Genomic DNA, 13787 nt, shown 5'->3' with positions numbered 1-13787 from the left:
AAAAGTACAGCTTTACTCAATAAAAAACTAATATGTTAGAACAAAAATAAATAAGTTCTTATAAGTTGTATATATTTTTCTCAGATAAAACTAATATTCATTTAAAATCAATAAAGCAAACCCCTATGTTTGCTTGTAAGGTCAATACCTTAATGAAATATTTTACTACTTGTTTCTATTGAGTTTCTGCAGTAAATCTATTAAAAAAAAACTTGAAACACTTAAATATAAGCTTCCATTGTTTATTCATGCGCGACAAAACTTGTCTCTTAAAAAAAGTTTTATTTAGACATAAGACTATGGTTGGATAAACTTAAAAACAATTAGGCTTTTCCTACAATCAAATAAAAACTGCTAGCTGTTATACAAGTTTTTCAGGGGGTAGAACCTTAAATCAATCCAATAAGAAATACAGGTTTAAGTCTTTAACCAATCAAAATAGTATAAGTCTTCAAGCTGCATTGATAAGTTTGAACAATTACTTAACACACGCCTGCACATTCACTAATCATATCAAAGTGTTAAGTCACGTGATACTACGGCCAAGCCTTGTCTTTTTACCGAGAAAAACTTTATATAAATGAAATCTGAACACTAACTTTTTATAAGTATAATCGCCTGCTTATTTAGCACTTTTTGATTAAATTTAAAAAATATTTATAAAAGTTTTTGAAAACCTATCTTTTTTTTGTAAGTTTTTCACACACTTCTAGATAAAATAAAACATTTTTTTAAAGAAGACAAGTCCTAACTTTTTAAATTTTAAAAAGTTTTAAAAAGATTTTTATATTAGTTTAAGTAAGTAGTGTAATTGTACTTTTAAAAAGTTGGTAAGTTTTTTTAGATGGCAAGTATATGATTCTACTTTTGAACTTTATAAAGAAAACATTTAACAATTTATCTTTATACAATAATTTATTTTATAAGTCCATTACTTTATTTTTTGTTTAGTCTTTATAATAATCTGGTTTGCTCTATCAAAAGCTGTCTACTGTGAAAAAGTATAAGTTTAATTCATATTACTGCCATGGTTTCTTTCAAAAACTTATTTGGTAAACATCTTTATATAAAAATTGTACTGGCAAAAACTTTTTCTAATGTCTATTGTGAAACTATAAGAAACTAATAGTGTTGCTATTTTCATAAATTTCTAAGTATGCTGAGTTGATAGTTGGATTAATAATTTTAAAAGTAAAACGTTTTGATCATTAAAAATTATGTTTAGATAAAATTACTTAATATAAGCAAGTTTATAATTAAAAAAGAAGGTTAAACTATTTTTAAGAGGTCACATTAACAATCAATATCAAATAGCAGTATGATGTTATAATTCTCTAAGGTGTGTATACTTTAAACATAATTCACATGAAATTTTTACATTGTATTTTATATTAAGTGATTTTTACAATAAAAATTATTATCATCAATTAAACTTTAAATTTATAAATTAATCATATCATAAAGCCTTTCTTCAACTTTTTAAACAGCAAAAGGTATGCAGCAATGCTCATGATTGCAGATAGAAATTACGCACTCAGTTCAACTAAGAACATTAAACATGTTTATACATATATAATACAGAGAATGTTTTTTTAGAAAATCTAAGTTTTTAAAAAATTACTTTGGAAGCTAATAAGTAACTACAATTTAATTAAAGACCTTTAAAGTCGAAATGTGATAGATAGAAATGATAATTTCAAAATAAAATTTATAAAAATTCACCGATTTTCTTAAAAAACGTTGTAGTACTAAGCACTAATAGTATACTAGATAGTTTTTAAATTCATAAAAAAAACAATAATACATATATTACTATAAGGATTTAAATTTAATTTTTTGAACACGTTTTATCTAACTGTTTATTATTATATGTTTTTTTTTTTACTTTTATATCAAGCTATTTTAATTAAAAATAAAAAAAGGGATAACACTCTGTTTCAAATTTTTAATACACTTATTTTATTAAATTATTAGTACAGAGTACAGACTATTTTAATAACTTATTTACAAAACACTCAAATATAAAAAGTATTTGTTACTTTTGTAATAAACATACATAAAAAAATAAAACAATTTATTAGCTAAATAGTTATCAAAAAGTACTGTTGTCATTAAAACTAAACATTTGAGTTAAGTATGTTTGTAAAGAAAGGAAATTTAATACATTAAAGTAAAAAATCTTTTAGTTGCAATGATTTCTTAAACAATCTATAAATAAGAAAAAAAAAATTTGTTGGAAAACTAATTTAGTGTACATAATGTTTTTTTTTCATACTATTGTAAAAATAACGTGTTGTTTTTATTATAATAAAATTATACTAATCTCGGTAAATAAAAAAAACACTAATTCTTATAAACTTTCTTTGATTAATAAAAGAACCTGTATGTAACTTTTAATGTAGGTGGGTCTTTACTTTACTCTAACCTTTTACTCTACTATGTATATATTAGCATTTTACAACTCATTGAATACTAAAGTAGAATTAAAAAAGTTTAGTTTTATTGCAAAAACTTTCTTTCTCCAAAACATAACTATATTATTTATAAATTGCTACAACAAGAAAGAGCTACGTCATTTTGTTATTACATTTATTGCTGTGACGAACATTAAACAAGCATTATATTCATTCGATATACTTCTTACATTAGTTCTAATTACAATTTTTCTAACTTTAATAGTTTTTTTTTTAAACCTATGTTTTGATAAAATTTAAAGAAAGGTGGAACTCAAACTTTTTTTAAAACAAACACAGTAAATCGTTATTTAAAAAGTTTGTGCACACTTTATCTAAATAAGTATGCTCATTTTATCAAAACTTTTCATTTTTAATAGTACTGTTCTTTATTGAACGAAAAAAATAACGTGTCTAGGACCTGGTGCACGAAAAAACATTTAGGTTATCGAGTCGCACACCACTTTGATACCTTTTAACGTCTTGTCAAAGACAATATAAGTAAAATTTTTGATAAGAAAATAACTAAAAGTAATTTTGAACTAACAAAAAAGTAGATCTTATACTGTCTTTAAAAATGATGTTAAACTAATTTTAAAGTTAGCTATGGTGAAACTTTAAGTAGTAGTTAATAGCAAAATATAATGAGAATAAACAAGTTGAGAATTATTAAAAGCAGGGTTACCAGAATTTATTAAATAAAATGCTCTGAATAGTAAATAGATGTTGGTTTGTTTTAATTACAAATTCATACTAAACTGTAGCGATTAGCTCAAAGAAACCTGGTAACTTTGGTGAGAAGATAAAAGCTTATAAAAGTCATTTATTATAAAGCAAGTGTGTACTGCACTAAATGCTATATATTACTTTTTAATGCTAAGTAATATTTAGTAAAAATTGACAATAGAACTTCCAATAAACAGTAACAGTTAGTTTATTTTTATATTCTTTACATATAACTATACAATAAGTATGTATAGTTTATACAGTTTATGGAACGACAAAAAATACGCTCAAAATATTTGGTCCTAGGACCTGATGCACGAAAAAAACTTATAAAGAAGCTATAAAGTTTTAAACTCAATTTTTTTTTTTAATTCTCTTGGTCTAAGCTAAGTAGTACTAAATATTTCCCTATTTACTTAAAGAAAGAGACAAAAGAAAGTAGTAAAAACATTAAAAAATATAAATACTATAAAAAGTAAAAGTGTAGTTGGTTGTTTAACTATTTTACATTCTTCTAAGTAACAGTATGTAGAAAACTCAAAGGAAAAACACACCTTAAACTCAAAAAAATGCTTAACTTACAGTATTGGGGCAAATTTACCCTTTCCTTACCAAATTAATATAAAATAACTACTTATCTTTAACAAAATTACGTTCTATTTTAGTTTATTTCTAAGAATTACTATATTTTTTTGTGACAATTGTGTTTATACTTGTTTTAATCATATTTAGATTATATTTATGCTTATTTAACTTAATTCGTTTTATATAACTTTATGATTTTTTTTCTAATTTATGAGGTCAAGTACGTACCTTTCGCGGGTGCACACCTCTTAAAGTGCGTACCTTATTAGTGCCACTAATGTATTGCTTTAGTATCTAGAATGTTTTTTTATTTGAAACTAGATTTTAATGCAACTATGTATATAAACATTTTTAGCGTTAAATAGGGTTAGTTCGTTTTTTTAAGAACATATTTTAAATTAACATATTGTTACAAAATGTTTTTAAAAGTTACTGTAAGCAGAATGAAGGAAAAGTATAACTCTTGCTGTATAACAAAGCATCGGTTCAAAAACACTCAGCTAAAACATTATAATATTCATTTTTAACTTTTAGATTGTGTTTTGACTAGAGTTACTAGAAAACGTTTACAACTCTTTTATATACTTTAAAAGGGCTTACTTTAGCTATAAATATAAATTAATATATTAGAATATGTTGCTACTTTTTACAAATAGTTTTAAAGTTTCTACTCGCTAATGTTTTGTTTTTTATTAAATAGATGATTTATTGAAAATCACTTTTTACTTACAAAGTTGAAACACAGTTAGCTGCTTCTTTTTTTGTCTTTTTTCAACCTAATATTTTTGTCCTTTCTACTTTATCCTTTTTAGAGAACCTCTTAGAAATTTTTAAACAAACTACAGTTGCGCTGTGACGCTGATTTTAGCTTAACCCTCCTCATTTAAAATGTCATTTTTTTATAAAAAACTTTTTCAAGTGACGATGTTACTTGTAAATTTATCACTAATAATCAAAAGCTAGTTGTAGAGGTGTTAAAAATCTCAACTTTAACTTAAATTTATAGACTTTTTCCGCTCCCAAGTTTAATGCCTTTTGTTCTTTTAACAGCAAATTTTCTACTTTGACCAATATTGCATGATATAACAATAAAACTTGCAAGTAAAACAAAAACTCAAGAAACCCAATAACTAGAACAATATCACTACGATTAAATTTAAAGACGCAATTACAACCAAATCAGTGTTGCTCATTCCTAACCATGAAGACTCCTTACAATCATTTTTCAGTAAAAACAAAACTATCTCATTATAGTTTTAAACAATTTGTATTTAAAAACTAGCAATGGTTAGCTTATATTTTCCAAGTTGTTTTGATCAAGTGTAGACATTTTTTAAATTTTCGTTACCAAGATATTCCACTTAATATTTGAGTGTAAATAGTTATTTTAATTTATGTTTTATGGGCTTTTTATGCTAATATATTCTTTTTTTAATTAATTCAAAAATAGATTTGTTTATTTTGCTTAAATGAATTATTTTTATCCGGATTTGAAAAAATATTAAATCTATTTTATATTTATAAGATTAATTTTTAACTAAAAAACGACCACAATGCATAAAATATTAAATCGCTAATAATACCTGCAGAAAAGTCTTTACCATACTTTTTTTATTTTCACTAATGACAAAACATTAATAGTTTTTTTTTCAAGAAATAAAATATTACTACGTACTAATAAACTGTAGGTAAATTTTAAAAAATAAACTTGATTAATTTACTAAAACCAACCAGAGTTAACGGGTAAAGTAAAGAAATTAAGCACTAATTAAGGTAAGGATAGCCAAGAAGCTATATAACTTTCAAAAGATTTATTATAAATACTATAAAATGTTTAAAACGTTATTAAATGAGGTAAACTTTAAATTGTATAAATCATAAAACAACATTGAGATTAGTTAGTAAAAACCGTCCTAGAGTTAATATGAGTAGGTAGCTTTCCAACAATAATTCTAAAACTGGAAATAGTTTAGTCTGGATAAACTGAAATTACTAAATTGATATTATACGTGGTTCAGAAAATTTCTAACTAATAGAAACAACCAGTCATCGTTTAATTATTCGGTATGAAAAATTTTGAGCTCTAGTTGTTCAGAAATGAAATGTTATTTTGATTTGGTATCAAACAAACAAGAGTTTAATATATAGTTTGAACTCATCGCTTACGATAAACAAACACTTATTTACAAGTACTTAAATTTTATTAAAGATTGTTCAAGGTTTTTTTTTTGTAAATGAAAGTACTTCTAAAATAAATGAGTGTTTTTCCACATAGTTAGTGAAATTAGGTTTTTTATACAAGTATTGCTTATTCAATGTCAAAAAATAAAATTAACTTCTACAACTAAAAACAATTCGTATAGTTTTATTACATACTCTCATTGTAAATCATACACTTTAAATACTTTTGTCTGTTAGTTATGTGACAGTTATCAGGTAAAGCTCCTTTCCTATTCCATATTAATTACAAAAAAAAAATTTAAATGTCAAGTTATCTCCGTAAAAGAAAAGTTTTACAAGCTATGAAAATCCTATTTTTTTTAAATGCAGTTAAATAATAAAGTCAATTAACAATATTGCTTCCAGTTTTTGTTTTGTTTTATCATGATAAGCCGTTTGTAGATTGATAACTGCAAGTTTTTCGATTGAGGCTGACTGTTGAGTCCTAATAAGGACGAAACCGGTCTCGGTCTACCGAATGCTTGTGGTCGGATGATCGAAGTGGTATGATCAAACCTTAAGTTGACTTGAGCTTTGTCTCACAGCATACGAAAGTCCAGGCTCAGGCCCTGTAGACTTTCGCCGATGTTTTCGTGGATGGTTTTTGATTAGACGACTTTTTCATTAGATAAAAAAAAATTCAAAAAAATCAAACTTGAGGTACTCACTAATAGAATATCTTACAATAGTTCTTATCAAAAAATTTGTACAATTTTATTATCATTTGAAATAAATTTTAACAAATAATTTTAGCTCATAAAAAAAAAACTTAATCTCTCTTAAACCAGCAAAAATATAGAGAAGTAAAAATAAAGAGGTTGCAAGTAATGTTTTTAAACTAAATACTTTTGATTATCTATTGCTTATTTAAGTACACAGTATAATTTTATTGCTATTAGTTTAGAGATAATTATACTTTCACAGTGAAACAGTTAAAGAAAAAAAAACACAGTGAACTCAAACAACGTCTCCGCTTTTTTCCGCTCGACGAAGCTCCTCGATGTTTCTTATCTTCTCCTTTATTTGCTCATTAGTCGCTTTCAACCTTTCAATCTCGGCTTCCTCGTCGAGCTGAATTTTGTACGGGGGAGTGGCGGTTTTGATGGCGCACCTGGAAATCCTCACGTCGACCATCGGCTGCTCGCTGCAGCTCGTTTCTACCTTCTCGATTTTGCGCAGCAAGTCCCAACCCTCTATAAGCTGCCTGTTTGCAAGTGAGACATTTGTTTAGTGTTTGAAAGATAATCTTTGGAAAATGTACTATACTTTTACAGCAATTTGCAAAGTATTTGCTTGATTGAAACTAACGTACGTTTTTATGTGTAAAACTTGTTTAAACTAACTTGATTACCAGTTTGAAACAGAAAAACGTAAGTAAGTTTCAATAAATTTCACTTTGCAAATAGTTGTTACTGTTATATTTCTACGAATATGTTTCGTTCGTATATTTTTAACAAAAATTTAGACAATCTAGTATTTTCAACACTCGATATCACTTTTACACAGCTCTACGAGAAAGAATTATAATACTTAAATTGAAAACAAACAAGTTATAAAAAACTGTCATTTAATCAAGTATTATACCCGAATGCTACGTATCTGGTGTCCATGAACGGGGCAGGCTGAAAAGTCACATAAAACTGAGTTTTGTTTTCGTGGTTTCTTTCGTTGCACATGCCCAGCACCCCTCTTCTGTCGTGCTTCACGCAGAAAGTCTCGTCACTGAAGCTCGGCGGACCGGAACTTTCTTTTCTTTGGCCGATAGCTGAAGTTAAAAAACTTAGTCAACAGATACAGAAATAAGTTTTCAAACTATCAAGTGTATTTTTCAACTCTTAAAATCAACTTTTGTGAAATATTAAATAGTTAATTTCAAAAATGAAAAAGACACAGACTAGACAGCACTGCACGACCATCAACATCAGCCCATGCGACATTCTGAGACCTGGTTTCGTCACACGGACTGTTGTCAGGATAGCCATTTTTTTATAAATACACATTTTTGGGTCTATTTTTAGTTTAAAGTAAGAAACTGTGTTGAACAGTATAAAAACATTGAAAAGATATTGTAAAGCTACCTTAAATGTGTTTTTTAATTTAAAAAATGATGATGACAAAAAACTTTATCTATACGATAGATCGAAATTAAATCGAAATTATTCATGTTAAAAATTTTAGGTTTTTTAAGTGATTTTTGTTCAAAATTCTAGGATTTCTCAAATACCAGGTTTTTTAGCCTAAATTTTCAAATGCCAGCTTTTTCTAGGTTTTATGGCAAACCTGTGTTGTTGATGGTCGTGCAGTGCAGTCTAGTGTTTATTGAACGATGCCTTGAAAAAAATCTCAGCTTTACTGAAGATATCCGAAATGTCTGCTACTAAAATTAAAGAAGGTAGTGCATGCTAAAAAGTTATCGGCTGTAAAAATATCGAGCCGCTAAACAAAAACAGAGGAACCAACATCCGGACTGCATCCATCCGTCGGCCACGATCCGATGTACTGCGCAATTTGTGTAGCCGCCAATCTCTGCGCTGCACAGATCCTTGAAATTTTTGCAGGTCAGCGGCAGTTTTTCCTCGTTCAACTCAAACAAGAACGCGCCTCCGTTCATTCCGTCTATGCTGATGTCCATTCTGACGTATGAATTCTGCACAAGCACAAATTTTTGTAATCAACCTTTGCGCAGGATAACTAGTGCTCCTAAAGGCTTTCAACTTTGTAGATATGATTATACTGTTTATTAACTAGTTTTTGAAAACAAATGATTTATTTATAAAATGAAGTTATAACGAAAGACATTTGACTCTGTTTAAGTAGCCTATGATAAATACTTTAAGTATCACTAAAACGATAAAAACTAAAGTACTAAAAGTACAAGTCTACATACACCTGGACTACATAAATTTTCTTATACCAAACACTTATAAAATAACGTCGTCTCCTAATGACCGAATTAGTTTCGAAATTATTAGACTACAATATTTAATTTTCACAAACTAATTGTTCTGGCTTAAGCTACAATTTAAGTCTTACATCGTATTTGGCACCATAAATAATAGCTATTTAGAAATACTTATTTAGAATATTTTATTTTATTACACATTTAAAGACACACAAGACATTTTTTGCGTTTTAGTTAGTTTTATTCATTAACTTTTAAATAAATAAATAAATTTGTAATGTAAAGGGAATAAATAGTTTTTGCTAGCAGCAAAAAACTTCTACTTAACACTTTTAGCTTAATTGTTTTGTTAAAATAAAAGTTATTTATTTTACTGACACGTAAGAAAATTAATTCATCAACATAAACGTAATGTTTACTAATATTTAAAAAAAATACAAGTAATTTTCATAAAAACGTTTCTTTTAATTTTATCTAGTATCTGTTTTAAAGACTTGAAATATGTAGAAAACTATTTTCTTTACATATACAATATAGTTTTTCTGAGCAGATATACTAAATATTTCTTATTCTATTGATAAACAAGCTTTGCTAATTTAAAACATACAAAAACTAGCTATTTTGTTAAAACAATAATAAGGTTATTTTATAATTAAAAATTACTTTTTACTAGATTTACATTACTCACACTTTTGTTATCAAGAAAATACTGGTTATATTGTTCTTTGGCAATTGCTAAATACAAATCTTCAGGTCTGTAATCATCATGATTGTGATGTGTTTTAGCCCACTTGAAAAGTTCAATTTCACTAAGAATCGGCTCATTATTTACAAAGCAGAGAACGTCATTCTTAAATCCCCATGTTTCTCCTTGCATTTCCTACAAAGTAAAAACAGATTAAAAGAACTTTTAGAAACTAGAAATACAACTCAAAAAAATCTTAATAACATGTTAAAATAAATATCTTAGATACTTTAAAATTAAAAAGAAACAAGAATTAAATAAATAGACAGAATATTGTGTTTTATTTAAATAATAAAAATTTATTACTTTGTAATAAATAAACTGCTATTTTATCAACTTTTCATTATTCTTCTTGATAAAAGATCAAGTTAAGAACCCTAATTGTTATATTGAAAACTAAAAGTATACAATACTTTAAAGTTATAGGTTAAAACAAAACTATCAGCCGCTATGGAAAAATCTGGAATTGAAAATAAACTCACAGCTTTCTTTTTTTCGACAAACTCTTTCCATTGAAATTCATGCATTTTAGTTATGGTAGGCTCATCAAATCTTCTCGGAAAATTACTGAACAAATCCTTGATAATGTAAAAATTTAATTCAATCAAGTTTTGAAACTCATTTATTAAAAAGTTTAAGTAAACAAACATTTTGATAGAAAAGCTCAAATTTTAAAAGCTTATAATATTATAATTTATAATCTAACTATAAGTAAAATTGAATAAAAAATTGTATTAGTAGTTTAGGCTTAAGACTTGGGTTAAAGACAAAAACTAAAAAGTTTACAAGTTTATCTTAATTTGAAGATTAGTTTAATCTTGAAGTTATTTATTTAATCATAATAATTTTTAAGTTTTGAAAAACATCTTCAATTATGACAGGGTATAAACTTATTTTAGGTTTTCTGAATTTCTTTCAGGTTTTAAAAAGTACACATTTTTGGGTCTATTTTGTTTAAAATTAAGATTAAGGTTGAAAACTAAGTTAAATGGTATAACACAACAAGAAAATACTATAAAGCTATTTTAAATGTGTTTTGAAAAAAAAAACTGATAGTAACAAAAATTTTCAAACTTTATGATAAATTTTTTGTGTCAAATAAAAAATTTACTACTTAACATGTAAAAGTTGTTTGAAATTCAAGTTTTTCCATGTTTTTTTTAATATTTCTTCAAATTCCAGGTTTTTTAGTGTAAATAGTCAAACTCCAGGTTTTTTTAGGATTCCAGGTTTTTTGGCAACCCTGTTATGAAGATGTTTTACCTAATAACATTACCACTCCAAGATATATTAAAAGTATGCATATTCAACTAAACAATTTAGGCAATAAATTTACAAAAATTCAATAAATAAGGGCGCTTTCTTAGTCCTTGTTCAACAGGTTTTTCCAGTTTAGAGATTGTTTTACTGTCTATATGTAACAGATACCTAAGAGATCCAAAAATACTTTTAATTTTTTCTAACTATTCCTAAAACAATTTCTTTGAACAAATCTTGTACCCAATGAATATAAAACAGGAAATTCAGCTAACTTTTTCAACAGATATATTGAAAAGGAATATATTAGACTGCAAAAGTTGGTTTTTGTTAAACAGAAGTATGTAACTCAGTTGATGTACGCTTTAAACATCTAAGAACATCAAAGAAAGGTAAGCAGTTATACTTTTTTTTTCGATAGTAAACTTTTAATTTGGGTGTAAATTGGAAAATTTGATAAATAATTCATCAATGTTGTAATCATCATTGTAAGATACAAAAATTTCATTGACATATCTAATATAGTTCATTGGTTTTTGAAACTCGGCAAACAGTCTTGATATTAAAGATAATAAAGTAGCTGAAAGTACTAAAATCTTATTTATGATGTAGTGATGAGGCAAAAAGAACTTAGAAACATTAAAGATTATCATTAAAGCAAACATCCTTGCTCTAGTGGTACAAAAAGCAACATCAAAGCTGTTCAAGAGAGGTAGGAGAGACCACATACAATTCAAGAGAAAAAATAGCTACAGATTTTAAAATAGATCAAAATCAATGGGACAGATGTAAAAAATGATATTAGGCTTTCTATCTGAAACTAAAGAATCATCAGCTTTTTACTGTCCCTCAACAACAAAAAAGAGCTGGTCTTCTTTAGATTTTGCTGAATTCTGACACAAAAAAGAGTCAAATTTGTTTTTACGACAAAAAATTTCACAATAGAGGTAAAGTTCAATTTAAAAAGCAACATAGTCCTGGCACAACGCTCAAAGGACATTCCTGAAGACAAGCTAGTCTTTTGTTAACATCAGTAAGTGTAATCTTAGACAAATAAGACAAAGACTGATGTGAGATGTCAAAAGAGACGATTATTGACAAATAAGATTTGGTGTACATATTTAGATTTTGGGAAACTCACTTCTCTTAGACCCGATAAGTGAAAGCACAACTCGGGCTCATTTCTATGCAGAAACACTGAAGGTGTAATATCTCATTACTAGTAATTAATTGTTTACTAACAATTTATATAAGTAAGCTACCTTACTTTATATTATATACTATACTTACCTATTCTTATTTTACATTTAACTTCTTCACATTTACATTTACTATCATTAAAAACACATGTATAAAACTTAATTATATACATAACATTTGTTAAAATAATTTAGTTTTTAAGCTCTGTGGAACTGTAAATATAACAAAGAAAAAGTTGTTCGTTTAAATAAATCAATTATTTCTAAAATTATTAATAAATATTTATTAATTATTGTTCAGATCTTTATAAGAAATATTTTTGTTGGATTATTATTTTTAGCTAATGTTTTAAGGGCATAGGGGGGGTCAACATTGATTTTACAGGTTGATCTTATTTTGTAGAGTTTAATCTGAGCTACCAGTCACTTAGCATTTCATAAAATAAGTAACTTTCAGATATAAGTGATCAAGTTGGTAACCTCAATAGGTTCCTTATAGAAGGTATGAAATAAAAAGCAAAAATAAATACTACTTTACTAAAAATCTATCTCCCCTTCATTTTTTAACCAATCTTCTTCAAAATTTCACAGGAAGTCCATAAATAATATTTGAAACCATTTAATGCAAGAACTATTTCATCTTGTAGAAAAGAAATAAATTTTTTTTTTTCATAATCAAAAATTTTTATTTTTAAACATTTTAAAAAATGAACACTAAAAATACTAACTATAAAAGAAAATGGTTCCTGAAAATTGAGGTCTCTAGCTCAAAAAATGAAGGAGAAGATAGATTTTTTGAGAAATTTTGAATTTCCAAGAAAATTTATAATGAAAAATTGCAGCATTTGTATAAGAAACTTTTTATAAAAATTTTGATATCTCAAAAGTTAATTAAATTTTTCATATTTTATAGAAACTAGCTTGTAGTTTATACCTCAAGCTTTCATATAAGAGCCAATCTAAATTTTTGTAAAAAATATATTGGACCTCTCTCCCTTAAATATATATTTTAATCTTTATATGTTGTATAAGGTACTTTACATTAACTCTAGTGTTTATAATATTATTAAGACCATAATATTTTTTGAGAAAAAATCATTCTTTCTTACATTCAACTAACCTGAGCACAGCATCTTGCTTGGTGAAAACAAGAACTACTTAGTAATCCATAGACTTCAATTTTGGTTTTAGTCAATACTTTGTTTTTTGTTGATGGAGCCATTTTTCTTTTTATATAAACATTTAAACAAACAAACACATATTCTAGAAAAATATAACAGTTATTAGGAATTCTTAGTAGTGTTTATCCTCGAAAAAAAAAGCTATAAACATTAACTTTTAAGTTATAATTTGATTTCAAATAAAGATAACAATTAAAGAAAAATTGGCAACAGTCTGCAAAGCCTAAGCCTGGACTTTTGTTTACCGTGGGAGAAGCTGTTAGAGGTTTGTTATATCACTTTGATCATCAGACCACAAACTGATTTAAAGATAACATAATACAGAATGTTTTGCAGCATTAAGTTAAGGGCAAAGGGGGGGGGGGGGGGGGGGGGTTAATTTATTTTTTTGAAATTTATTTATATTTTTTACATAAGCTACTTGTTACTTTTTACAGCTTGATAAAAATCAAAGTAACTTTTGAGATACAAGCAATCAAAGTTAGAGCACTCTATAGGTTCTATATGGGAGGGGGAAAC

The 13787-nt window shown here is 26.5% G+C and overlaps 1 protein-coding gene across 1 annotated transcript; it reads right to left on the bottom strand.

Annotated features, from left to right (window-relative positions):
* Positions 1–6856: 6856 nt before the first annotated feature.
* LOC145831757 (putative inactive peptidyl-prolyl cis-trans isomerase-like 6) lies at positions 6857–13337 on the bottom strand. Its single transcript, XM_082939084.1, has 6 exons — positions 13208–13337; positions 10114–10209; positions 9575–9766; positions 8445–8631; positions 7569–7749; positions 6857–7188 (listed from the first exon to the last, which is right to left on the bottom strand). Exons 1-6 carry the CDS (start codon positions 13307–13309, stop codon positions 6942–6944), a joined length of 1005 nt encoding a protein of 334 aa, XP_082795210.1. The 5' UTR covers positions 13310–13337; the 3' UTR covers positions 6857–6941.
* Positions 13338–13787: the final 450 nt, after the last annotated feature.

This window comes from Thalia democratica, chromosome 3, assembly GCF_965202585.1.
Source record: "Thalia democratica chromosome 3, ktThaDemo2.hap1.1, whole genome shotgun sequence".
Taxonomy (NCBI): domain Eukaryota; kingdom Metazoa; phylum Chordata; class Thaliacea; order Salpida; family Salpidae; genus Thalia; species Thalia democratica.
The sequence above is the reverse complement of the archived record's forward strand: the minus strand, read 5'-3'. Positions and strand labels throughout refer to the sequence as shown.

What these genes read in the sequence shown, in the direction of transcription:
- LOC145831757 (XM_082939084.1), bottom strand. Translation starts at nt 13,309, where the DNA reads ATGGCTCCATCAACAAAAAACAAAGTATTGACTAAAACCAAAATTGAA. An exon ending in CGGATGGATGCAGTCCGGAT is followed by an intron (nt 7,750 to 8,444) that starts GTTGGTTCCTCT and finishes TTTTAACTTCAG; the next exon opens with CTATCGGCCAAAGAAAAGAA. An exon ending in ACCAGATACGTAGCATTCGG is followed by an intron (nt 7,189 to 7,568) that starts GTATAATACTTG and finishes ACTTGCAAACAG; the next exon opens with GCAGCTTATAGAGGGTTGGG.